General features: G+C 41.7%; 1 protein-coding gene and 1 long non-coding RNA gene across 2 annotated transcripts in view; one reads left to right on the top strand and one right to left on the bottom strand.

The window, feature by feature from the left end:
• LOC146812056 (uncharacterized) overlaps positions 1 to 27,750 on the top strand; it is a 156,805-nt gene that overhangs the window by 31,521 nt on the left and 97,534 nt on the right. The gene's annotated exons all lie outside the window — the stretch shown is intronic.
• LOC146812054 (fer-1-like protein 4) overlaps positions 10,176 to 27,750 on the bottom strand; it is a 1,053,957-nt gene continuing 1,036,382 nt past the window's right edge. The window contains exons 43-45 of the mRNA XM_085619061.1: positions 25,093 to 25,370; positions 14,055 to 14,155; positions 10,176 to 13,209 (exon numbers count right to left, since the gene is read on the bottom strand). Coding sequence (XP_085475187.1) covers positions 13,029 to 13,209; positions 14,055 to 14,155; positions 25,093 to 25,370 — 560 coding nt within the window. The 3' untranslated portion in view covers positions 10,176 to 13,028. The remainder of the gene's footprint in view (positions 13,210 to 14,054; positions 14,156 to 25,092; positions 25,371 to 27,750) is intronic.

Genomic DNA, 27,750 nt, shown 5'->3' with positions numbered 1-27,750 from the left:
CTAAAAACCTCAATTATTTTGAGAGGATCAGACCATTTAGACCATTTTTTGTCAGGACACCCAAACTTAACTCGTACCAAATCACCCACTCTAATTCTACGATTAGAAGAACGATTTTTACAATTCTCCCTTCGCATTTTGTCTTGATATCTTAGTACGCGTTCTCTGACTACTTTAATATCCAACATAGGATCATTGGGATCATTAGTTTTTTACCACCAAGGCCTGAGCTTTGAACTGGCTTTCCTTCCCCTCAACATTTCAAAAGAAGAGCAACCAGTAACAGAGTGAGGAGATGTACGATACGTAAGCAAAGTGGCTCGCAAAGCTCTCCTCCAATCCATGTTACTCTTAATAGCCAATTGTATGGATTCTTTTACCACCCTGTTGAACCGTTCAACTTGACTATTAGCCATAGGATTGTAATTAGAAACTCTCTTGTGAACAATACCACATTTATTTAAAAACAACTCTAGCTCTTTGCTGATGAATTGTGGGCCATTATCAGACACAAGTTCAGCAGGCAGGCCTTCCCTACTGAATACATTGTCCAAAAACTCTATAACTTGAGTCGAGGTAATTTTGTCTACAATTTTGACCTCTGGCCATTTTGAGAAATAATCTACCAAGACTAGAGCAAAAACATGTTTCACAGGCGTAAGACACAAAGGGCCAATTATGTCAACACCCAGTTTCCTCCATGGTCCTTGCGAATATTCAATGGGAGAGACATCCACAGATAAGGGTTTGACTGACTTATCACTTTTAGAGCATTGAGCACAATCTCTAACCCACTTGTCTACCATGCCATCAATGCAAGGCCACCAATAAAATTCCCTCAAGCATCGCTGAATGCAGGACATGCCCAAATGTCCTTCATGAGATAAATTGATCAAATTATCTCTGATTCCTTGAGGGGGAACTATTTTATCACCTCTGGTTACAAAACCATGTGAGAACATAAGTTCATCCTTAATTTTAAAAAACTAACTGATTTCTCCATGCAATTTTCTCTCTTCCGGCCATCCAACTCGCAAATATTTTATCACACTATTCAGTGTCACGTCATTAGACATTGCCTTCGCCCACACTTCCTCAGAAATAGTATCCGAGCTTACACTATAATTAACATCCTCCATAGTATAAGCTATGTCACATTCTTCTTTGTCCCTATCCAGCTTTGGAACATCAGGCAAAGACAAAGAAAGTTGCGACATGCAATCAGCATGTACATTTATTCGGCCAGGAATATACACAACAGAACATTGATATTCTTGCAATTTAGCAGCTAATCTTGCCAAACGCGCCGTAAGTGTTCTGCCACCTCCCGCTGCTAACATGTTGATCAAAGGTTTATGGTCTGTCCTCAATTGAAACTTCGTCCCCCACAAAAATTGTCTAAAATGTTGGACAGCCCAAGTGCAAGCAAGCAACTCCCTCTCAATCGTGGAATAGTTATATTCTGCCCCACGCAGTGACCTAGAGGCATAAGATACTACAAACTCTTCTCCAAAATTCTTTTGCATAAGCACCGCCCCTAAACCCGTGCTGCTAGCATCCACCGCTACTATACATTCTCCCCCAATATCAAAAGGTCTCAAGAAAGGAGCAGAGCTGATATCGTTTTTTAAAGCTTCAAAAGCTAAATTCTGCTCCTCACCCCAGATAAATTTCGCATTTTTTCTCAATAATGCACGTAAAGGGAATACTTTTGAAAAATAATTCTTCACAAATTTGCTATAGAATTCGGTTAGACCTAGAAAAGACAACAACTGCTCTTTCGTGGTAGGTGCCGGTGCCTTCTGAACACTAATCACATGGTCTAATTTCGGCTTGATACCTTCACTTGATATTTCGTGTCCCAAATATTCAACACTATCTTTCCTGAATCTACATTTAGAGAATTTGAGCGTTAAACCTTTCTTTTGTATAGTATCTAAAACCTTTTTTAGATTAAAGTCATGTTCTTCAAAATTTCTCCCAAAAATTAAGATGTCGTCTTGGAACGCAATTGCACCAGGACAACCTTCCAACACATCCTTCATGAGCCTCTGAAAGACTGAAGCCGCACTAGCTAACCCAAAAGGCATCCGTAGGAATTGGAACATACCTTCGGGTGTAATAAATGCTGTTAGCGATTTGGATTCTTCGTGTAACATAATTTGGTGGTAAGCACTAGCCAAATCCACCGTGGAAAACACACATGCCCCAGAGAGAGTTGAGATCAATTCATGTATGTTGGGCAAAGGGTGTCTGTCAATCCAAATCTCTTTGTTTAAACTGCGTAAGTCAACACACAGACGGAGATCCCCGTTACTTTTGAGAGAAAGCACCACCGGAGAAACCCATGGAGAAGATTCTATAGGTTCGATCACACTCCTAGAAACTAGATCTGCTAACATGTCTTTCAATTTGGTGCGGTAAGCCAAAGGTACATTGCGGACCTTATGTCTTACTGCTACCGCGGAATCTTTAAGGATGATCTTGTGTTTAAAATCTATATATTTTCCAAGAGTATCCTTGATTACCCTAGGATACAAGTTTTTTATGTTTTGTACAAATGCCTCATCATCTGTAGAAACACTATACACAGGCGGCGAGGCACTAGGATCCAATTTTATCCCCAACTCTTGCTGGTGTGGCCACCCTAATATAGATACTCCCTTGGTCGCAACATACAATTTACCTTTACTTTTTTTTCCTTTAAACGCAAAATCTACCCAAATGAAACCTTCCAGGTCAATTTTGTGTCCTGAATAACTACCTGGTTTGATATCTGGGGGTAACAATTCTTTGCTGTCCCACAATTTTTTAAATAGATCCTTGCCAATAATAGAGTACCATGCACAAGAATCAATCATCATTGACACTTCTTTCCCATCAATTACTATTGTACCAGATGGGAAGCCTTTACAATTACTTTCACATACACAAGAAATACAATTAAATTCATTAAATTCTGTGGAAATATCTTCCTCTTCACACGTTACACAGTTAACCTTCTGTAATGACCTACAAATTTTCCCAAAATGGCCTGCTTTCTTACACTTAATACAAATTTTATTCAAAGCAGGACACCCTTTGTAGTTACCTACATGATCAAAACTGCCACATCTGTAGCAGATAACAGGGTTTCTTCTATTGCTGGATTTATTGTCTTTAAAACTAGAATCTTTTCTATTGACAAACGGCGGTCTTTTTGGCGTGAATTGATTTTTAACTAGAGATACTTCAGCTACGGGATCTTGTACCTTTGCATTAAAAACTTGAGGTTGACCTCTTATCTCGTTAACGAACTTTTCAGACTGTTCAATGCCTTTGGCAATATTAACTACAGCACTTAATGATGATTCCGTGCCTAACCACAACCTCTCTTGTATCTTCTTACTCTTTGTCTTCATCATTATTTGATCTCTTAATACCTGCTCATAATTAATGGTATCGAATGCACATGAGCCCGCTAAAGAACGTAGAGCAGATACATAACTTTCAATTGACTCATCTTCTTTCTGAGCGCGAGATCTTCTGCAGTAACCAACCACAAAGCCTCTGGCTTTGTGAGCAAGTCAACAGTTTCCTGAAATCCAAATTAGCCAGGGTATGTCCCGCTACCTCTTTGAAATGGCCAGGCACTCTTCCCCTCGCTTTAACGATCCTTCAAAGCAATCCAAGTCCAAAGACATGAATGACGCCAATGAAATTCTGAATTTGAGAGCCATAAGATACCTGCTAGTGCCTGCAGCTGCGCTTGTGACTTAACAGATGATACAGTTCTAGACTACTGCAAGGGATTTACTTAAGTGGTGTCTCTTGTCAGGTTGACTTGGCAACCGCATCTTCAATATAAGCACTGTGTCATTATTTAAGTCCAGGGGGCTGGGTCATGGTTAACAAACATGTTAAAAAGAACTGTCTTAAACCGCGCTAGAGGGGTCCCTACCAAATAATTCTTGTTTACAACTCTGCTGTCAAATGCAGGGGCTGCTAAATTGGATTAATGCGCCCCACAACAAGAGAATGAGAGAGCCCGGTGAAGAACTGGTGACAACAGCCACTGACTCGCAGACTCAAACTCAAGCGTTCAGTGGGAGGCGAAGACAGCACAAAAGGGTCCGAAGGGTCATAAATTTGAGTTGTGCCAAGTGCACAATTTGTGGGAAATGAACCAAGAGAAACTGATTTGCAATTTGCACTGCCTGGCGTGGCGTTGTAAAGAAAGGTAACGCAATACAGCTCCTCATTGTGTGTTATGTTACATTTCTAGCTAGAAGGGAATCCAGGGGGTGGAGCATGGGTGTTCCCATGTATCAACCCATGGATTTGATAAAATTCCAGGTTTACAAACGTTTGTAAACCTGAAATTGTGTCAAATCAGTAGGCCCTCAGAGGATGGCATAATGAGGCGAAAAATCATTTTTTCCTCCTCGTTATTTCCTCCTTCTATGCGTGATCACAAATGAAAATGACTCTTTCGATTGTTTTTGTGCAGGAAGGCATCCCTTCCTGCATAAAAAACAATCATACCTGTGATGCAGGCACCCTTGCACCATGGTGCAAGGGTGCCGGCATTGGTGCTAGGCAATGCATAGTGCACCAGCAGGAGGAGAGAGCAGAAATGCTTCATATCTTTGAAAATATGGAACATATCTGATCCCTCCCTTTCATGCAATGTAGCTCAGCAAGTTCTGTTGCTGAGCCGCATGGTGTGAAAAAATAACAAATATGCCCCAAGATTTCCAAAGTTGCAAAATCTGTAATAGATTTGTAATGTGCAGAGCCTCCACACACGAGCTGGAAACCAACCAAGAAGCAGTGGTTTCCAATTAAACCTGTGCTCAGAGTGTCATATCCGTTCTTCACCAGGTGACCGTGTGAAGAGAGCCAGTATCCATTGACCCTGAGTGGCACTGTGTGAGACAGCATGTCTGCACTTCTCAGCAGCTTTGCAATGTAACAGATGTCTCTGCTGTTACTGAGGGGCCAATGGAGGGCCTTGCGCTTAGGAACTATTGGACCTAGGGGGGAATTCCTACCCCCTCCAGAATTTGGAATGGGGCGACGCAGGTGACACCCCCCCTCAAGAGTTTGAAGTGCAGACTGAAGTGTAAGCAGTGTCAGACAGACCTTCTCTTTAGAGTCAATCTGCTCCTCACCTATGTTTCCTTGAGGTGCTGTGACATGAGGATCAAGCTCTGTGGGTGCTCTGTGACCTCTTTGTTTTGTTATTTATTTAAATCTGCTCATTGAGGTGGAAAGCCTCTTCTGAAAACCGTCTGATTGTAGAGCCAGGCGTAAGAGAAGGCAGGAATTGCCGCAATTAAATGATTATCCAAAAATGAAGGGATCTCGGAGCTCCCACAGAGTTTACTCCTTGGGTTACAGCTGTTCAAAGAGACACTTGGGAAGAGCAGGATGATTTTAGATAGGCAAGTTCTGTCACTGTTTGATATTGTTTGATCAGGGCCTGTGGAAACATTCAAAATTGAAATTCACACCTTTAGATCCTAAGGCCACCCACATGATTATATGAGTGTATAGTGTCAATTTGATTTAACCCCTTCCCTGCGGGGGTAATTCCCCCACGGTGGGGGGGGGGGCCGCAGCGCCGCTGTGCTCGTGACGAGCTCAGCTCGTCATGACTCACAGTGGAGCTGTGCTCATGACGAGCTGAGCTCGTCACGACCCCGCCCACTGATTAATTCTCTCACACAGGCGGGAAATTAATTGCGCGTGGGTCGGGCCGCGGCCGTTATGACAAGCTCAGCTTGTCATGAGTACAGCTCCACTGTGACTCATGACGAGCTGAGCTCGTCATGAGAACGGAAGGGGTTAAGAGAGCATGTAGCCTTATGGCTAGAGCGGTCGACTTTGAACAGTGGCGTAGCGAGCACTTTGGCCGCAACGTGGCCGTACCCGTATTTTCCGCCCCACCATGGCCGAATCATATAGCGGGGGTGGGGGTTCTGGCAGGATTCTTTCCCCATTTGCTGCCCCTTGGCAGCTGATTGAAGAGCGGGGGGTCTATTTCCACCCCGAGAACGGCAGGTGAGAACAGGAGGAGGCTGTCGCCCTCAAAACTAGTGCCCCCCTTGCTACGCCACTCACCTCGAAGCTGAGGGACCGGATTCAAGTCTCGGCAACGACGCTCAACATCCTGTGATTCTGGGCAAATCACTTAATCTCCCCTTGCCTAACAAAAAAAATTATGTGTCGTTGTGGAACGAAACTGGTACTCATGTAAAGCGCTTTAATACCTTCGGGTCTAGTTCGCGCTATATAAATCTCTAAAAAATATAGTGTGAGAAGTGTATTTTTTGAACTTCATATATTAACACTTAGTGAATAACAGCATTGCCCTTTTGGTGAAGGGCAAAGGATTTAAACCTGCAGTCTCTGAACAGCACGATATGCAGTCCTGGGCTCAAATTTCAGCTTCTCCACTTGACAAACTTGTGTGACCCACAGCCCACTGCGTTACTTCACTATGCAGCATTTTTTGTAATCACCCTGTTGGAGAACACATTGAAGTACAGGATCAGCGCTCCACACAAATCCCACTTATATACGGTTAGAATAAAATAATCTTGCTTCACATTTATCTCAAATATAGGCTATATAAATAGAGAAGATGACAACTTACACATTGTGGGAAACTCATGCCAACGTTGTCAAGGCATGGGGCTATTCCTAAATGTTTCATACTTAGATAATACAAATTTCAATAAATGTCTCTTGATTTAGTTATATAATCATGTGTACTTAACTAAGACACTTAGAAATGTGGAATAATATACATTTTTAATTTTGAAGCCTTTATCAAATGTTGTCATGTTCATTGATGTCTGATTTCTATCTCTTGATGACTCAGCTTGTGCTGTGGCTCTTAGAGTCAAGTCATACCTCTGGGTTCAGCTTTTCCCATGGCTGTCCATGCCACCCCCAGAATCTAGTGTTGACTGCGCCCTTGTGCAGGGTGGACACGGAGCCAGGCACTCCAGGGTGAGAGGCCAGACACTTAACCTCCAGAACAAGTCCAGGGGAGGACTGAGTCCTTGGAAACGACCAGTTAGGAGCCTCATACCCACACAGACACACAAAGAAACCACATTGTTTGGCACCAGTGTATTTTATAGTGTATTTTTTCTCCTTGGGTCTAGAGTCCCTGATAGGCTGCAACATAGAGAATCGGAGTATTGGAAGGGGCATCAATGCTCCACATCAGTAATAGTCTGGACAGACTTTTTCCCAAGAAGTCTGCTGCCAAATTGCAGACATCTCCAAACCTGATACCTGACTGTGCAGGGGGCTTGAGCACAGTGACGCCTAAAGCCTAAGCGAGTGCAAATATCAGAATAGAACTCATGAAGCTGATATGGTAAAGGAAGTAAAAATATGGATTGCCCAAGCTGGTAGGTCTGGTTTGAATGTGCTTATGCATGCAGTGTTAGCAGGTTAGGGGATGCACAGAAGAGAGAGTCAGCTGATAGCAAGGGTCTATAGCTGTAAAGTGGTATGTATTGTAGTTTAATGCAAGCACATAATTTGACGTGGAAGGGCGCAGCCAACAGTCGAAGGTTAGAGATGAACACACCAATAGGACGAAGCACCATTTGATTGACAAAGTCTCAAGCCAATTGCTGAGAGAGACTAGTGGAACAAAGCCTTGGTTGAAAGGGTGGATCCAAACCTACTATATTTAGTTGTTAGTAGCGGCTCCTGGAGGGAGTGCTGTGGGGCGGTGAGGCGGGGCGGGGGAGGGGCAATATTAAATAAATAAAAACGAATTACATTGCGCACGCTGCAACGCCAAATGGCGATGCAGCATGCGCAATGTAATTTGTTGTGTTGATTTATTTATGTACTTACCTCCATTCGGCCGTATGCCGTAGTTTACTACCCCACACCCTGCCCCTCCCCCGCCCGCCTCACCCCACTGCCCCACAGCACTCGCTCTAGAAGCCGCTACTGATAGTTGGCAATAGGTATGTTTAAAAGCTGAGCTGTTAAAGCCCAGACCGAAAACGTTGCAGAAGCTGTGCATGTGTGTGAGGGTATATACTTGTGTTCGTGTGTATATGTGCATGTGATGTGTGTGTGTATGAATGCACAAGATAGCATGTGTATGGGAGTCTGCTGGTGCCTGATCCTGACATATTAGTGGTAATTCTGAAATTATTGGGGCCCTCAGTGGCATAACTACGTGCACTACTTGGCAAAACACTGGGAAATTATTGACCTATTGTGGACATCCATCTCATGATGGTGCCCACCCCTTGGCATAACACTGGCATTGGCATATTGCAGACATTCTTAACATATTGTGGGCATTTATGACATCACTGTGTCCATACCTGGTGAAGAGGAACCTGTAATAATGGTGCTACTTGTTGCCATATTTTCTGCTTCCAGTGAATCTTTTGGTATAATTCTGGCCCGCCATAATAGTGGTAATTCCTGCACTCTTATAGGCACCCAACGAATTATGGTGCTCACATTTAGTCGTTTTACTAGCCTGAACGTAATGGTGCTGATTTTTGGCGTATTGTGTACATCCTAGGCCCGATAAAGTGGAAATGCAAGGCAGAATCTTTTGATGTGTGGCAGGAGTGCATGTGAGTACTGGATGAAAATGTCACTGTTCACATACATGGCAATATGTTGCTTAGGTAATCACATTATTTTTTTTCAAAATGAAAACAATATATTTGATAGTAAAACGTATGAGCATTTTATAAGTTTACAAGCCAGTGCTTGGGAACAAAATAACTGAATTTCTAAATACTTATTTAAAACAGATATTTGATCATCAGCACCGCTGTCTGAAACTCTTATCTGTAAGTTTGACTAACCCGTATGCGGTTTGCAAGGTTCCCACACACTGTGCACCAGCACTGTTGTATTAGCCTGTACAATCTGTCTAGCTCTGCTATACTGCAGAGATTGTGAAATTTGTGGAGTTTTTTGTAGTTTTTGCACCGTTCCCCTTCTAGGGAGATTTTCAGTTTGACTCCATGATAGGGAATCTACATGGAAGGACAGGTTAGAAAAATTAAAGTAAAGCAATGTAGAAGTGTAGACAGATACTATGATAAATGAAAGGCCACAAGAAATAGCGTTTTCTGAATCACCTATAGCACCAATGGCTTTTGGAATTTTTTAAAGGAAATTTGGTCAAAAGTTAACACCCATTTTTCAAAATGATCTTGCTGGGTGAAAGTCCCTTTTGAAACCATTTCAGGTATTGTGTGACACACTTGATTTGCTTGCTCGCTGGCTGCAAGTCAGGACAAGGGTTATGCCCACCAAAGATCACAAGCCGCTACTGGTCACTTGCCAACCCCAACTCTCTGACGGAGCTCTCCTTCAGCGGTCTGTTACAGTTCCCTCCATCGGTCATCTCACCTTTGATAGTGCCACTTCTTAAAAGGCTCTCTCTCACAGTGCCCTCAGCTTTTATCTCATGTACTGCACCCACTACCGTCCGCTATTGATTTCTGGTGATATCAGATAGGTCTGAAGCCGTACCTTTCAGCCCGGCCCTACTAGTGGTGATGTTTTGAAGTAGGCTCCTCCTTCCTGACCTGGGAATGCAGGGGAGCACATGGCCTTGTAAGGATGGTGGTGAGGCATTTAGCCATGACTGTCTATTCATGTGTCACTCCTGGGCTCAAAACTAGTTCAATCAGTGGTGTAACAAAACTTGAGGAGGGCCCTCTGCAAGGTACATAGAGGGGCCCGCTCTTTATTTATCAATGAGTTCTCAGGCCAGAGTACTGTACTGAGCGGGCCCCCTACAGCTCGGGAGCTCCCCTGCACCGCGGGGGCTGTGGGGGCCTATGTTACACCACTGAGTTCAATGCATGTTGCAGTAGAGGCATCTGATACTTTTCCCAATATCTAGGGGCGAGGGCAATTAGAACTTCTGCACTACTACAGACAAGTTTGTCTTCAAATAGCCTAAAAGCACCTTGGAGTGTCCTTATTTTCAGGTCAATATCTCTATTATTTTCACAAGGTAACAGTTAAATATTAAGGATATCAATCTTACGCAGGGATATCATTATAAGCGACTTCGCCCTTATTAGTAAATAACATGTTATCCTGATGCCTCTCTCATGCATAATTATGATACCTTACTCTATAAAAAGATAGTATTACCATCACCCCACATAGAGTCCTTTTTTTAAATGTCTTTATTGCATTTTGGTTATAAAAAGTACACATAGTATGAAAAAAAACATTCAAACTTCTGGGTCAATTGTAATTCCTTGTACTGAATCTCCTGGGATACTTACTTTATGAGTTGCTGCAAATATATATAGTAAGTTTGGACGTCTGTCTTTGGCATTTCTATCCTTTTTTTGACTTCCAATTTTTCCATACTAATTGCTCCTTATGAAGGCAGCCAACCCCTGCTAAACAGCAAACAGCTAAATCTCAATCTCGATTAACCATGTAAGGTTTGTTTTAGGTTGAGTAAGCTGAACCCTGAAGTATCTGAAATCCCTCATTGAATGTGATAATTTACTGAGTATGCAAATTCAGTAGTTGAATAAAAAAAAAAAATCACATTCATATTAAAACACAGAGCCTTATGATGCAAAGCAGCACTGCTCATGAAATCACTTCCACTTCTCATATAACACTGGTGGATCAGGGTTCCGATACAGCCTTTGTTCCAAGTGGTGAGTCCTCAAGCGATGACGGTGAGAATGAAAACTGTATCGCATGTATCACGGTTAGAGCTTTCCATATGTTGTAGATCACTGCCTATATAATCAATGCTCTTCAGAAAGAGATATTTGTTTGCATTATGTTGACCTTGTAGTTTCCTTTTTTTGGTATGAACACACCGAAAGAGCTACTAAATTTGCATTATCTTAGATTGGACAAGTAGGTGTTGATTCATGTGTCCTTTAAGTGCCATCAAGACAAATGTTTGTCACCATAGTTTGAAAGGCCTGCCTGAGTCATTAATGTTAAATCAGGAATCCCAAAAAAACTTAATGTTTCAAAGAATCCATCCTAGAAAGGCAGATGGCCAATATGATTTCTGAAATTATAATAATATGTTGATTTGCAATATTATAATTATAGAATTACAAATGCTTGTCTTGAAAGTACTTCACATTTACATATTAAAGTTGTGGGTTTTTTAATTTTAATTCTTCATTTCTAAACTGTGCCTCTGATTTGTCTTTAGTTTTTTCTGCCATATGTGCTGCTTACAGTCACTTTATGTTTCAGAAATAGTTTTCACCACATACATTAAAAAGTTTATTGCACATTACAAAGGGATGGGGAGTTTTTGGGGAGATGGCTATTCTGCTGTTGGATTCGGCAATGAATTAAATAATTTCCGATGTAACCTATTTAATCTATATCTGACTTGTGGATGCCAGGAGTAAGGGCTCTAAAATCTGAATTTAAAACAATAAATAACAGTTAAGCGACCATTGGATATGCATATATCTGTCTACCCATTGTTACTGTAGGTGTCATCGCTTTGTTACTGCAATCAGCTGTTCTGTATTTACAGAAATACAATTTTTGTTCAATTGATGCAGGCCTTTTTGTTTTAATACTTAAATTGTATATCACCAGATAACTGGTTAAATACGGTATAAAAAAATCCTTGAATCGAATTGATTTGACTTAGTGGATTTTTCCCACCTTCCCTGTTGAAGACTACGTGGTTATTTACAGATAATTTTTGCCTTTTTCTCCCAGAGGCTCATTGCCCATCATATTAGATAACTTAGCAAAAGCACATATTTATTTCCACAACTGAAACAGTAATTCTTAGACCACAGCGTGTGCTGAAAATTTGTATCACAGTCACGGAGTACGCAATAGAAAATAAAGTGTCATATTGCTGTAAATTTACAACTTCCACTATTGAATGTGAATTTCTGTCCACAAAATATATTCAGCAATGTAAACCTTCTTACTCAACCGTGATGTGTTTATGATGCGTTTACAAAATAAATAAGCTTCTGCAAAATCACAGGAGCAATTTTTACATTGATTGTAAGCCTAAAAACTATAAATAGGAGGCGTGTATTCGTATAGAATATAGTAGCTGGATCCTTGCTCATATACAAACCCTTCTGGGACCTCATACTCATAATTCCTTTGCATCCAAAGGATGAATGCCAAACATTCTTAATCTGTGAGATGACAGGATGAAAACATTATGAAGAAGTCCCATGTACAATCCCCATAATCTTGTTATACTAAATCCATATATGATTCAATTGAATTATTGTCTGTTTGTTAAAGTCACAAAGTGAATATTAAAGACAATATTGTGGCAAAGTATGCCTATTCCAGCTGTGTATATATGAAACTGCCATACATTTAAATACATAGACGTACATCGAAAATGGAGTAAATCAAACCTATTTGTTCATAACATCCTCTTTAGGAAAATTAGAATACAATACTAGAACAACATGTAGAAATAAAAAAAAGTTTGTCATTAATTTGCACCGACTAGAAAAATTCCTTCCGTTGACCATCTATAATTTAATTCACCATTACATTAAGGCTCATGATGCTTTCAGGTACAAAGAGGCAGCTAAAAGTGTCGGTGAACTTACTGACATTATCAAACAGTATGAATAGTTTCAATCTAAAGTGCAATTTGTTTGGTATGAAATGTGGAATAAAAGAGCACTCATTAGGAGACTTCTTCTTTCCAATTAATGTCAAAAACTGTATCCGCCTTTCAAATCTGAGGAAATAAGATGAAGAGACCAGAAATTTAAAATCGAGCTTAATCCGGGAAACGATTTGGTTCCATCAATAAGCAAAATAACGGAAGATTCTTAAGCCTATCATCAAAGTGCATCACTTAATTCAGTGTTGCAGGCATAGTCCACTGAAGGCAGTTGAATTTGAAGGGCGTTCAACAAAAATTGTAAATGCGTTAGTCTCACTTCCAGATTGATGTACCTCGGCTAGGTTCTGGATTCCAAATACACTGATGATGATCAGTTATGTGTTCATTTGGGAGGGATGTCCTTTCAACCATTAATGATCTTTTCACTGATGTATCCGGGCATTGTGTACAGAATCAGGAATAAAAATACGGACAGAATCGCAATGATGAGTAGGGCAATGATGTACTTCTTGTATCTCTTCCAGATGAAGAAGATGAACGTTTTCAAGGGATTCACAAACCAGTTGAAAGATGTTTTTGGGCGGCTGTAACAAAAAAAGAACATTTATGAATATGGATGATTTCACTCATGTGCCTGCCAAGTTTTATATAGATCCAGCTAAGCAGGGAATTCATTTCCTGACCGCTGCCTGTCAGATTCCTCATGGTAGACCCATCGTATGGGAAATATCAATGAAGTGCTGAGAATCATCTACACGCACTTCAAATGTGGAAGTTTGCATCCCACTTTGCATAAGTGCTGAGGATTCATCGGGGCACCTCTCCATAATATCCCTTACAAAAGATAAAATTCTAGACTTTCCATTTCTGTGAAGTTCTGAGGACAAGCACTTTGAGAACTCTGCTCATGATTTTATGATGAGATGGGATGGACCTCTGCTGTCTCCTGAAGACTCATCCTTCCCTGGACAGCCAATGAACCCAAGGACCTGGGTTTACTAGAACTAGTGCACATTTGCTAGGGAGATGACCACTGGCAGCCACAGTCTGCAGTTTATTTTAGTGAGCCATTTTATAGTAAGTAATAGATGATCAATTTACACACAGACTAATGATGTTCAATCTTCTACCACCAGACTATGCATAAGCCAATAAATGCCATTTGGTTTTCACAGTCTTCTGTGTGGATCTGACTTCCTCTGGGTATAAAGACACTCTGGCAGTGTAGGTTATTCTCACACATGAGTCACAACACTTGTTAAGTATAGTATTCATGCTCAATTTCAGTCGACAATAGACGAAGATAATAATATCAAAGGGTGGCTTACGCCAAAGTGGGCTTAGGGATCAGGTCTCATTTATCTAACTTGTTGAAAGGTATGTTAATGCAAGAGTTGCCGATACAAATACAACTTGTTTATATACGTACTTTGGTTTCTCCAGTGGTTCTGGCTCTTTGCGCCCAAGACCAACAGGGCTCTTTTCAGCCTCCTCTACAGTGAGCAGCTGGAACTCAGCTTCTACCTTGCCCTGTGAAAAATAACCATCAGATCAGTAAACTCATGCACTCGCAAAATAAATATTGCCACCTCCAATCCAGAAATATGCGACTGTTTAAAAGCGGATCACATTACAACAAATTCCTATCAAGGTGTTAATAATTAGTCTTCGAAAGAGCAGTCGGATTTGCAATTATTACATTATCTGTGCTCTCAAAGGTAAGTTCCTTATGAAAAATATCTTTCACATCTTATTTCTGTTTCAATGCAAGGCTGTATGCCCTTCTCACTGCAGCGATGTCACATGACTGCTGAATGTCACATGACTGCTGGAAAACTTCATCAACATATTTCTTAGGATTCCACCTCTTGATCCTTCTCACCAGAGCAAGTATCGGGCATCAGTAGGATGCTCACAATCTACTGAAAGAAAGTACCAATGCAGGGTGCCATTCTTCCAAAGAGCCCTGAACATTGGCTTTGGCAGGAAGGAATAAAACTCAACACAAGACAGAACTGTACTCCTTTCAGCTTCCGCTGTGAAGGGCTGATCCTCGCCAAGATTGACTCACAGGACCTCACATAACCGGGGTCTGAATATCAGACATGGCAGGGCATCCTGTCCAAGCACCTGTACATCCACGTCCAACTGGATATTTTACAGTAAGTCTCAGTGAAACATTCTCAAACACTGGAGAGTGTAGATCCGGTGACCATTCTGCACTATACTAAAGAAGTGACTCAGTTAAAGAAATAAAATACTTTGACAGGTCAATAACAGTTGGTTTCAAATGTGGCTCAATGGTTGCTACTCCAGTGGTCTATTGTTAAAAACTGACACGTAAAATTAATTTACTCAGTTCGTTCAAACCCAGTATAGTTACAAATATTTTATTGCATTCCCGAGCCTTAGGTTGACTACTTAGTTATAGTTTTTACTACAATTAAAATTAGGACCTCATTACGAGTACATTGGGGTGGCGGAGTGACTGCCTCTATCCCAGCGGTCCAACCGCCACCATCCCGGCGGTCCGAACACAGTATTATAATGGTGGCGATGAGACCGACACAAGACTGCCGCCACCACTAGGATCCTGGATCCCGCATCAGCGGCGGTGTTGAGAGGGACTGTAAACGGTGTTGGTGTCGGTGGCATCACCACCTAGCAGATTAGGACCTTCATTTCCACTGCCCATTTTATGGCAGGGATCTCGCCATGAAAAAGGTAGCGGAAAGGCAGGGAAGGGGTCTCAAACTGGGCCCCCAGGTGAAGCTGCCCATGGGGGTGCATGCGAAGGGGCTCATGTTGTGCCCCCCTGGAATTGCACTGTGTGGTATACATGACATGGCACATGCCACTCCATGCACAAACATGCTGTAGGCACTGTCACAGCGGTGGTATGCGGTTTAGGCTCTGCAATGAGCCTAACATACCCGTCGCTCTGACACTGCCGCCGAACCACCAGCCCATCCTGGATTCAAATCGTAATCCTGCTAGTGGGTTCACCACAGGCTAGGCTGTCGTCCTGGGACTGCTGCGGTGGTGGTTCTACAGGAAGACCACCAAACTCTTAATAAGGCTCTTAGTCTAAAACGGTAGCCCAGATGCAAATATTAGCATATAGTAAACGCCGTGTAGAGATGTATACTGCAGGCACATATACTCATAAAGTGGAATGTTATTTGATAAAAGCAAAGAACAGTTTTATAGATTCTTGGGTCAATGAAAACACAAAATTACACTTGAAATCTATACAAGTGTTTTTCAAAAGTGCCTACTTAAGGGCATTGAAGGGAAGTCAGGGAAACAAAGAGGACAGCATTCAAGACACGTGACTCCAAAATCTATCATAGCCATCTACCTGACTGTTAAGGTTAGACAACCTTCACAATCATTATTCAGCCTGATATTAAGAATCAATTAAAATGGATAACTGCAAAATGAAATTATTACAAAGGTAAGCAAGCCATCTGAACCGCCTTTCAACCACATACTCCCTCATTTTAATTATCTCCAAAGTTAGAATAGTTTAGCAAAAATGGGACACAAAAAGGGGACAAGAAGGGTACAGGGTTTGAGATGAAAATGTTAATTTTCAGAACTAGACGATGCGAGATATACAGCAAGGGCACTTACATTCGACGTACAGATACTTAAGGAAATGTGGAAAGTGCTGCCGCGATTAAGTAGTACTGTTATTTTGAAGGCCCTCTCTGAGAAGGCTTGCAAGCAACCAGCTCATCTAACAGTACAGTGCAGGAGCTTCAGTACTGTGTATTACATCTCTTTGTACCAGTGTATTTATCATCTAGTGAACCAAGAGTGAAGAAGGTTTTCCATGAACTATAATGTAATAGGATATGAACAGATGAAATGGGCTCCGTGCTACATCCCCTTATTGTCTTTGTGTTACCATAGCTAGCTATAATATTATATGTATACTCTGCAAGGGGCCAGCATGAAATGGTCAGACTTTAGATTAGAAACAATTCTACATCACTCTTCATCACCCTCCAACTCTGCACACGTTTTTAAATAGTGAAATGTTTTAGAGAAACTGGCATGGCAATATATCCTTTAACACCCTGAGGCAATATTGATTCTGGTAAGCAAGGGTATATTTCATATGTGAGCATCATGAAATTTTCATTAGAATTATGGGGAATTCAACTACCAGGCCTGGGTCTGCGAGGTAAATAGCACGAGGGTATAGTGTTCAATTCAATTCAATAACACTTTATTCGGTTACATACATAACCATAAAAGTACATAAAAACATGATAAAATTATTAAAACATATAATTATATTATCAATAAAATAATGGGCCGGATTCGAAAACATTATTTCATTTCTCAATATGTTACATCATGATCGATTTCCTACTCTTAAGAATATATTTTTTTTAAAGTGGTTACAGAAGCTATCACAAATTCTGTCTCTAGCTGTTGTGGGGCCAGGAATGCTGGGCAGCATTGCCTCATACCAAATGTTTTTAAAACAGGGAGAATCCATAGTTTCCTCTGTACTGAATACAATTTACAAAAGAATACCACGTGTATAGTTGATTGTCCAGAGGTATCATCGCATGGGCATTTACATAGTTCTTTCGACCAATCGTTTACCTCCAGAAAGCTTATTGATCTGTGCAGAGTGCCCAGGCGGAAACGCATCAATAAGAATCTGTCATAATCACATGTTATCAGACCTTGGTACTGCTGCAATTTAAAAGTTGTTAATATGAGGTTATATGCCTGCACCGTTGTTTTATTCATTTCCACACATAACCTCTGTTCGCTCAAAAAACGTAAGTATTCATTTTTAAGGTCTTTCCTTGTTATCCTGTTCTTGGAAAGGGGATCAGTGGAAGAAAACAAGGACCCCCTGAACAGCAAATAGTTATATTCCTAGGACAGGGTAATATTCGTATAGTAAAGTAAACTCCTAGGCAATCTCCAAATAATAAATGAACATCTATCGTATTTTGTTATAGGAAAACGAGAAAAAAGCTAAAACATGCATCCATTGGAAAGGGGATCGTCATAAAAATCTTGGTGGCCCAGATTATATAAAAAGGATTTGACGTATAGCAGCCATCTAACTTGTTTCACCCCATCCAAACCCATACAGTCTGTTAAAATCCCGCGATTAAACTTAATTTCCTCTATTGTCCATACCCTATGCCACAATAGGACCGGTTGGATCTTTATAATATCTTCCAGATATAACAACCCTAGTTCTGCGTGGCATATGAAAGAGGAGGTACTGTTTGGGACCATCAATAAAAACCTCAGAAACATATTTTCAGCTACCTGAATAGAGCCGACATCCACATGCCCCTCATATACCAGGTCCATACAAAGCGACGGTGACACATTTTGCTTTATAGATATTCAATAGTTCCGCCGTCGGGCGTCTGCCTAATTTCCTAATAAAATTAGAAAGGGCAGATAGAGTCCTTATAAACAGTAATCTTCTTATTTTAACTGCCTCCGCCCATGATCCCATACGTTCAAATAAAATTCCAAGGTAGGAAAAAGTCTTGGTGCTTTCAATCCGCTTTTTATCAATAAAAATTGTTCTAGGCTTTAAACACCCTGACCCGCAATTCATTATAAATGTTTTAGATGAGTTAATAGTTAGGCCCCTCTCCGCGATAAAATTTGCAAAGCTATTAACAACCCTTTGAAGTCCCTGTGATGTACGAGCCATGAGAACCGCATCGTCTGCATATAGTAATGCGGGGAAGGGTCGCTTGCCAGCTTCTGGTAAATCCCTGCATTCCTGTACTAGGACCTTATCTAAACAATTTATATATAATGTAAAAAGAAAGGGTGCAAGGATGCAGCCTTGTCTCACACCACGCCTCACTTTTAAGTGTCTAGTGCATTCCACCCCTGCCCCAAAACGAACCCACGCCTTTACCCCTTGATATAACTGCCTTAGATAAGAAATTAAAACCTCTTCCACACCCATCTCCTCTAAAATCGTCCATAGTTTGTTATGTATTACACAGTCAAACACCGATAATAAGTCAACAAATGCCATGTATAAGGGTCCTTTTTTAGCTTTAATGTACTTGTTCATTAAAATGTTAAGATAAGGCTCTGCTCAATTGTACCTAGCTTCTTACGAAAACCATATTGCAGGTCACTCATCACTGCCTGTTCCTTCGCCCCGTCTTGTAATCTGTTCAGTACTACTCGACCCACAATTTTCACGGTAGAATCCAGCAGGGATATTGGCCGGTAGTAAACCGGATCAGCCCTGTCACCTTTTTAAAAAATTGGTACCAAGATGGATTCATACCATGTAGATAAAAAACCAGTGGAGCCACAGGCATTAAAAACTTGTGTCAGCAGTGGGCCCCATAGTTCCATATTAGCTTTAAAAATATCAACAGGGTTACCATCCGGGCCAGAGGCCTATCCTCCCAGACTTTTAACAATAACCAAATTTACCTCACTGAGGTCAAAATGCAGTTGTGCCCCTTGGACCTCTGGAGGTTTTACTTGCCCAACCTCATTTTCTATAATAATTTGAGGTCCTAAGTGTGGATCATTATACAGAGAGGAAAAGTGCTCTATCCACACCTGCTCAGTTATTGCTACCTCAATAGTGGCTATGTCTCTATCAGAAAAGGGGCATTAACTGCCTTCCAAAAGGCGCTAGAGTCTCTGGTAACAGAGGCTTCGCGTAAAGCTATCCATGCCTCTGCTTTTAACACATTTCTTCTCTCTTTTAAGGCACAATTATACTCTTTGCGGGCTTCTCTGATCCTGTCCTTATTTTTATCTTCCACATGCAGGGCACTTTTAAGGTTCCTATAGGCCCTTGTGCAGTTGGAATCAAACCACCCTTCTTTCCTCTGGTTTCCCTTCTTATTATTGATTTTACCGGTAAGAGCCTTCTTAATGTGGTCTGTAATGGCAGTGAAACCATTAATGATTTCCTTACTAGTGGAGTTCTCATCCAGACAGGCCATAATCTTGTCATTACATTTCATTACAACTTCACTCATTACTTCGTTTGGATCTATTTTATCCTGTCGTAAAACATATCCATTTTGCCTGGAAAGAGAGATGTCTCCCAGTATGGAGTTAGGGCTTTTAGCTCTCATTACCTCTTTTGTAAATAATAGAATACCCAGGCTCTGAGGAAAATGATCGCTTATAGCGATCTCATAAGTACGGAAGTCAGTAATTCTTGAACAGGGCCTGTTTGAGACTAGGATGAAATCTATTGTGGAGAAAATGCCACGGCCATTAAAAGTAGGACCAAAGATAACAGGAGGAGCACATAGAATATTAGCAAAACCTAAATCGAGTTGGAACACTATATCATTTAAGCTGTCGCCATACCTTGAGTGGGGAAAATGAGGGAGGATCGTCTCCATATCATATGTTATACCACAGTTCCCGGTTTCTGAATGTTGACATAACCCAGAGTTAAAATCCCCTACCCAAACTACCAGTAAATCCTTACATACAGATTCCTGTACCTTTTGAAGATGACAATATATGGCTTTGATAATCCTCTCTATTTGATCATGGGGAACGTTATTATAGTAATTCACTAATATCACTGTACAGGCATTATCCACAGGTAAACTAAGGATGTGATAAAAAGAATCCTCAGTCACCATATTAATATTACCGAACTTTACCAGGTTCGAAACATAGGTACATAAACCCCCTTTAGCTCTTCCATGCTGTGAAGCTATTGCTGGTGTATGTAGGGTTTTATAGCCATTTATATGTATAGGCTCCACTACCCATGTTTCCTGTAAACTAATAAGTTCAAACTTCTGCACAAAGTTGTTCCATACCATATTCCTCACCTTAGATTTTAAACTGGCTACGTTCCAAAACATGAAGTTACAGTTACCAATGCCAATACCATCTTCATGGATATGAAGTGGCTATCCTCCGGTGTAAGGCATAGTATTGGGGCAGCCACACTTATAGGTAGAGAGGGAATGGGTCTTTTGTCGTAAGCGGTTGAAGAGACCATTTTAGCAGAAGTATGCACCGGTATTGAATTAGGTATATCACATTGCCCTGCGTAGTCATGTAAACCAAATATACCCTTTCCCCCAGTAGTATTCTCATCGCTGTGGGTCCTACATTTATTATTCCCACTGCATATATCAAGGGCTACTACACCTATACATATTTCATACTCGCTGCTCCTATAGTTAGATTTATCTATACTAATACCAGGTCCCTTCAGTCAGTCCACTTCTTCCAAATTTACTAATGCATTGAAGCGATTATATGTAGGTACGCCAACCCTTAAGTTCTGTGTTACCAGTGGGACTTCCCTGCTTTGGCTGCTATATCCATAATAGCTGGGTTTATAAAAAAATCCTAACGGGACAATATTGATATGTTGTGCTGAGATCAAACTATTTTCATCCCTGTTCAGGATCACGTCGATTAATTGCGGGGTTTTGAAGTTTAATATGACACAATCGCCAGCCAAATCCTTACTTCCCCTCCCTATCCACCTCACCCTTCTTGCCATTTTAAACTCTTGAAAGACTCTATCAGTTAGACCTATCCTGTTCCCAAGCTAGGATAACGATTTGTTTCTCAGGCTCTCGCAGGTTTCAGTCATCCCCTGTTGCAGTCTGGGGACATTGGCTAGTAATACTGTGTACGGGGTTGATGCTGGGGGTAAGTCTATGTATGTAGTCGGATTCTCAAATAACGGGTCGGCCATAGATGTAATTTCTTTCATCACCATAGACCCTCCTCTTGATTAATTACAATCCCACTCTGGGCAGTTGGCTTATGATGTGTCCTCATAACACATTTACAGACTGACGGATATTCACTCGGGGTAAGAGTATTTAACTGGGTACAGGGGTTAGTGTTTACTCTACTGGTGTTCTTGACGTCATTAGAATCAGGTAAAATAAACTCACATTTATTATGACATTTAGACAGTACTTTTTCCATTGCCCCCACTCTTCCAATTAAGTTATTTAGAGATTCCATTAGAAAGCCATCTAGGGCATCAAATTTATTTTTCAATTCTAATACTTTGTTCTGCATTCGAGAATCATAACTGGCTAACGCCTTCTCCCACCCGGTTTGTTTGTTCATTGCAGAAGCCTTTCCCTTTTTTGGTGCTCTTTTTTGTGTTGTACACGGAGTTGCCATACTCTTTGTACAGGTTTCCTTACTCAGTTTAGGTGCAATGTCAGGATTTCTAGGGCGCGTTTGAGGGTGGTTGAGGATCACTCTCAGGGTCACTATCATTAGTGTGATCAGAGACATTCACAACGCAGCCATTATTTTTATCTATTCCGTTGTGCTTTTCAGCCAGTGGGTCAGTTGACCCTTTGTCATTAGCCGATAGAGTAAGACCCTCAGCAATACCATTTTTATCTGGTTTCATTGCCTCTTTTACCGTTAAAATTTGCTTTTCTATCGCGCCCATAGCGCCTGTCAAATAATTCAATAATGACAAACAGGGCCCTCCCCCCTCTTTACTCTGTTTCTTCTTATGTGCAGTAGTAGATGTTTTCCTCTTCCCCATGATAACTCGGATTCGTGTTCCTTTTGGGCTATCTGTAAATGAATATGATTCAGTATAAGCTACTTATTTGCAAATTACTGGGATCAATCACAATGTCTCACAGAGGGCACTGAGCAATGTCTCTGGAATGTCCCAGTGTCTGTTACTATACCATAGATCCGTGATATAGTCCTTCCAGTAGGTCGCATACTAGCAATGCCCTTACGCTTTTTATGGGTACAATTAGGGACACAGTACCTTCATGCATGCAGGTTACAGTGAGAAGCCAAGAGTCGTGGCCCAGCCACCTCCGGTCGATGACGGGCAAGGACGGGCCCGCCCTTGGCCCGGGTATTGTGCTAATTTAACTTGTATAGCACTACACCCTGGAATCCTGAGGACATAGCAACCCACGCATAGATGGTAACCTCCCTTTGAGCAATGGTGGCCCATTTCAGCTTTGGTGATCATAACTAACAGACTGGCGCACTCAGCACGACTATTGTGTATTTGAACAGTAATATCGTTGTGCCGACAGTTTCAGCATCCTATTAGAAGCAGCATCCCAGAACTTTTAGCAAAAATGTGCAATAGTACTGTTATTATTGTTGAAACATTCGGAGTAACTTGCCTATACATTTTGGACAGAGCGTGTTATATCATGGCAGTACCTTGGCATATAACAGCATAAAATCTTAAAAAACTGATAAAGGGCTGGTATCAATGCAGTATTGCCTCCCGGACATACAAATGTATTACTGAGCAGCGCAGCTCATCGCAACTAATCACTGGGCCCATCTCCCAGAGAGGGAACCAGCATATCGTATGGACAGACAGGCCATGCTCCTAGGGGGGTACCTTATGGCTATTTGTGGAGGTGTGCGCCCTAGGTCCTTCCGCCCCCCCATAATAGTTACGCTGACTCTTTGGCATACTATAATATACACCTTGGGCTGGCGGGATAAAGTCACATCGCCTGCTCCCCGGTGGGACAGCATTCAACTGGGGAGGCTGGGAATGCAACAGGGATTCGGCAAGTGGGACCTGATCGGTATCTCCAAAGTAGGTGACCCGTGGAGAAAGGGAGAATTCATCTCATTTACAGACCTACAGCTAGAGTATCAAATGGCACCCACTGAGACATATAGATACTTGCAAATACGCCATACACTGCAGGTGGTGTTTCCAAAAGGAGAGGTGCTCCCCAAGACCTCTACTCTTGAGGACAGACTCCTTGACGAACCCATGTCTAAAAAGACAATCTGCCTCACGTACTGCAAATTGGTTAACAATTCACCTGACACCTTACTCAGGCTACGAGAGAAATGGGATAGAAACCTAGAGGCATTAGAAGACGATGAATGGCTAGGTTTTGGCATTCCCTGGGAGGTGGCTATTAGGGCCAGATTTTACCTCGTGTAATTAAAAATCCTGCACTGCTGTTGCTACGTGTGTGCCACCATGTCAAAGATGGGTAAGACAGCAACTCCATTGTGCCAGAGAAGCTGAAACCAGGAGGGTAAGGTTTTTCATATGATATGGAGCTGCCCGGCCATTCAGCACTACTGGAGTTTGGAGGTGACATGCCTAAATAAGGTGTGCAGAGGCAATCTGGTGGCCTCCGCCAAATGGTGCCTACTAAACGTCTGGGAGGCTAGGGACCTCCCCCTCATGGACCAGATCTACATGACATTGGGGTGGATGGTGGCTAAGCGAAATATAGCACGTGAATAGGTTGGAAAAAAGAAATGTATTGGTGCATGTTGGCGAAGGGAACAATCTACGAAGGGAGGGGCTGTCTGAAAAAATGAGCCAAAATATGGGGGAAATGGAATGACTTCCATGGTGGACTATGTACCCTTATTGTATACACTGAAGCGGACATTTTCCGTTGGAGCACCCTACTGTTGATGTGGCATGATGCTCTGCCGAGGGGATGCGGTAGAGGGAACTGAGGGGAGTTTGGGCTTAATACGTTTCTGTATTTTTATGGCTGTGACATGATGCTAGTGTTTGTATTACTTCTTATCTCATTTGCAATGAAAATATTTTGGAAAAAAAATGTGAGAGCATTTAGCTTTTATTAAACCTAAATTTTTATTGGGCTATTACTGGCATCTAAAGGGATTTTACATTGGCTTAGTATTTAAAACTGGTGTTATTTCTCATTTCACAAGATTTTTTACCGTTGATTTTCCATTGATGCAAACATGCACTGCTTGTCTCTGGGACCAGTGTATTTGCTTACTGTGCCTCCTTAATTGGTATGACATGTATATTTTTCTCGGAGGCACATGCAGTAATTTGTGCTATAGGAAAATAATGCTCCCAGGATTATTAGAATGTTTAATTGTTTTCACTTAAGATTGGCCTGTTAAATCCATGTTTGTTTTAGACAGTATACTTAAAAAATTGTCTCGGCCAATGGACACTTTGGTCTAGAGTTTTACAAAGCTTGCTTGAGAGAGGAACTTCACATACACAAAGTTGAATGGATTGGGTGCATTCGGGAGAAGGGTAGGACATCCAAGTATTTAGCTATGCCTTGGGTTTTGTTGGGGGCAGGACATGTTTGTGTCTGTGATTTTCTGGTTTGAGAGGGCCAGGAAACCCAGCAGTGGAACTATTATGGGTTACCAGACAGAACACATAGGTATGGATCTGTCATGTGGGTTAAGGGTGTTGGCAGGACAACCAGGAAGGAGTCTTTTTTGGATGGCTAGGGGCAAAAATATCCAGATATGGGCCCATTTGGGTGTGGAAGCAAGAAAATGCCAGAGGGTATGCCCTTGCATACATTTTTCATCAAGATACCAATCCATAGAATTTTGCACCTTTTTGCTTAATATTCAAGAAAATTATGCATGTTAAGCAAAATAACATTTCACAAATGACGAACAGCCTGAATTAAATATCTGCTGCCAGTGTGTTATTTTGAACTCACTGCCAAAATGTATGTATTTCCGGAGGCATCTTTGTATTGAACATCCTCTGGGTTCACATTTTTCTTCTTTTTCTTCTTTTTCTTGTCCTTTGCTTCACGCTCTTCCCGTTCCTCATCTTCCTCATCTTTCAGCTTGATCACTGGCCACCAGCCCCTCATGCGCTTGTTCCTGAAGATGGAGAAGCGCGGCCCCGCTCTGTCTTTTGCCATCTTGATTGTGCACTGATTTGCAGTTTTTGCTGCACGCACCATGTCATTTAACCTCAGCTCAATGGAACCTAACAATGCAAGAGAATGATACAATTAAGAGTTAAGAGTTATAGCCTCCAATTCAATGGCATGCTGCAATTCTACAGAGAAGAAGAAGACAGTAGGGTTAAGTACTACATTAATTGCCTGATTTATATGTTGGTTGGAAAGGAACAGCATCACAGCGCCAACTGAGTTTCCTCCCCACCAACATAGAGGTTGTACCTTAAATTTGGCTACAGCGGAGCCTATTATGTCTCCACCTTAGCCAAACTTTTCCAATGGCCCTGCGACGTAAGGAACATCAGAGAAATGACTATGGGCCCGAATCACAGAATTAACTTAAGCCAAAATCCTAAACTTACTACTTTTGGTATTCACAGAATGCACTTACTACTTTTGGTATACACAGAATGGATTTACGACTACTAACTTTATGTCCGCACTCGGGCCAGAAATTCTGGCCCGGAGGCGGAGCTTCCGGCCCGGGGGCTGAGCTTCCGGCCCAGAGGTGGAGATTTCGGCCATGGCTAAATCTCCGCCACCGGCCGGAATCCCCACCTCCAGGCCGGTAGCTCTGCCTCCAGGCCGGAAGCTCCGCCTCCGGGCCGGAATTTCCGGCCCGAGTGCGGACGTAAAGTTAGTAGTCTTAAATCCATTCTGTGAATACCAAAAGTAGTAAGTGCATTCTGTGAATACCAAAAGTAGTAAGTTTAGGATTTTGTCTTAAGTTAATTCTGTGAATCGGGCCCTATATGTCCGCCCGCTTGCCCAAGTAGGACATATAGCCAATTTTTACTATCTTTAACCACCAGGCGAACCATGGTGGTGAGGGATAGTAAAATGCAAGTAATGCTTCACTCTCCATGGGAGAGGACTCCCATGGAGAGGGGAGCATAGCTTTTTTATTTATAGATAGAAAATGCCAATTCATGATTTTCTTTTTGTAAATAAAAAAAAGAATAATCTTTTCTACAGGGCTGCATCCTGCAAATGCAACCCTGTAGCAAAGAGTAAAATGCATTCACAGAATCCATCGTGACGCTGATTCCTGCCAATGCTTTTATAAATTTCCGCCTGCTTTCATATATAAATTAGGCAAGCAGTCCCTCCATCACTGGGACGGAGTAATTTACTCCATCCCCATGGAGGTATGGTGGGATTTTATGCAGATATAAATATTATAAATATCTATTATGTACTTAAGAAACCAATATTTGTTTTTAAAAACAGCCTTGAAAAAGTTGATAGCATGACATTAATCTTAAATATACCTGGTGTCTGAGCAATATTTTAATACCTTAGTGCGTCTTGCAATTTTTTTGACAATAAAAATATGGGTGTATATATATATATATAGTTATAGTTAGGACCTATTTTCCATAGGAAATCCGCAACATTCTATTGGGAATTTCTTTGGCGCCAATTGACGAATCTTCGCGAAATTCTCCAAATTTTTGGCCAGCTCCACTCCGCTCCTACCCTGAAAGTTTCGTGGTGATTCGTTCAGCGGGGGCCGAGAAAAAAGGGGGGTCCCAAAACACGTTTTCCCCATGCAATTTCCCATAGGATCTGTTGTCGCAGCTACAGCCCGAACCGCTGAACGGAATGACACCAAATTTGGCAAAGAGGTAGTCCTCAGTTCGGACTCGTGCCTTTTGCATATTTGGTGTGAATCTGTTCAGTAGTTCCTGAGAAAATTAGGGTAAAATAGTTAGTGATATCTATTGCCGCGGAGGATCCGCGGACCCTACCCGCACCATACGCGAACCCTCCCCGAACCGAGCGCGCACCCTCCCGATCGCGCGCTGAATGCTAATTGGCTGTCGAGCGTCTGTCTACATTCGAAACCAGGAACTGTTGGCGGCCATTTTCTGCCTCGGTAGAAGCGAGGCTGAAGAAGCAAGGGGAATAAGTGCGTAAAACATATAAAGGGGGCAGAGTGGGAATACTCTGACCCTCTAGAGGTGCTTAGGGGGTCCCAGAAGGAGCCCCTGGGGCCCCCCTTTTTAAAAAAAAAAAAAGCGGCGAAATGCGTGCACGGTGCGCGCATCCTATCGCATTGGATGCACGGATTCTCTCGCGGTGGGTGCGCGGATCCACGGCAACGTTTTTTGAAAAACAACAAGAAATCATTGGTTGTATAACAACTTTCTACACCGAAAGGTAGGGTGTATATTTTTGTTTTTTAAAGGTATGATTGTTATTGGTTAACAAAAACAGATTGTAAGGAACATTATATATGATAAGCTGATATGTTGAAAAGTCAAGCACACTTCCTGTCTTGTGTAGGAACATTGTGTGCTGAACTTGTGACCTGTGAGCTCAGTGCAGTGTTCCATGACCTGTTTCTATGGTAACAGGCAGAAGGCAGATTGGGGGAAGGGTTGAAATGTATTTCAGTTGGAA

The sequence above is a fragment of the Triturus cristatus genome, chromosome 7 (assembly GCF_964204655.1).
Source record: "Triturus cristatus chromosome 7, aTriCri1.1, whole genome shotgun sequence".
In the NCBI taxonomy this organism is placed as follows: Eukaryota; Metazoa; Chordata; class Amphibia; order Caudata; family Salamandridae; genus Triturus; species Triturus cristatus.
This window is presented reverse-complemented; position numbering and strand designations above follow the sequence as displayed.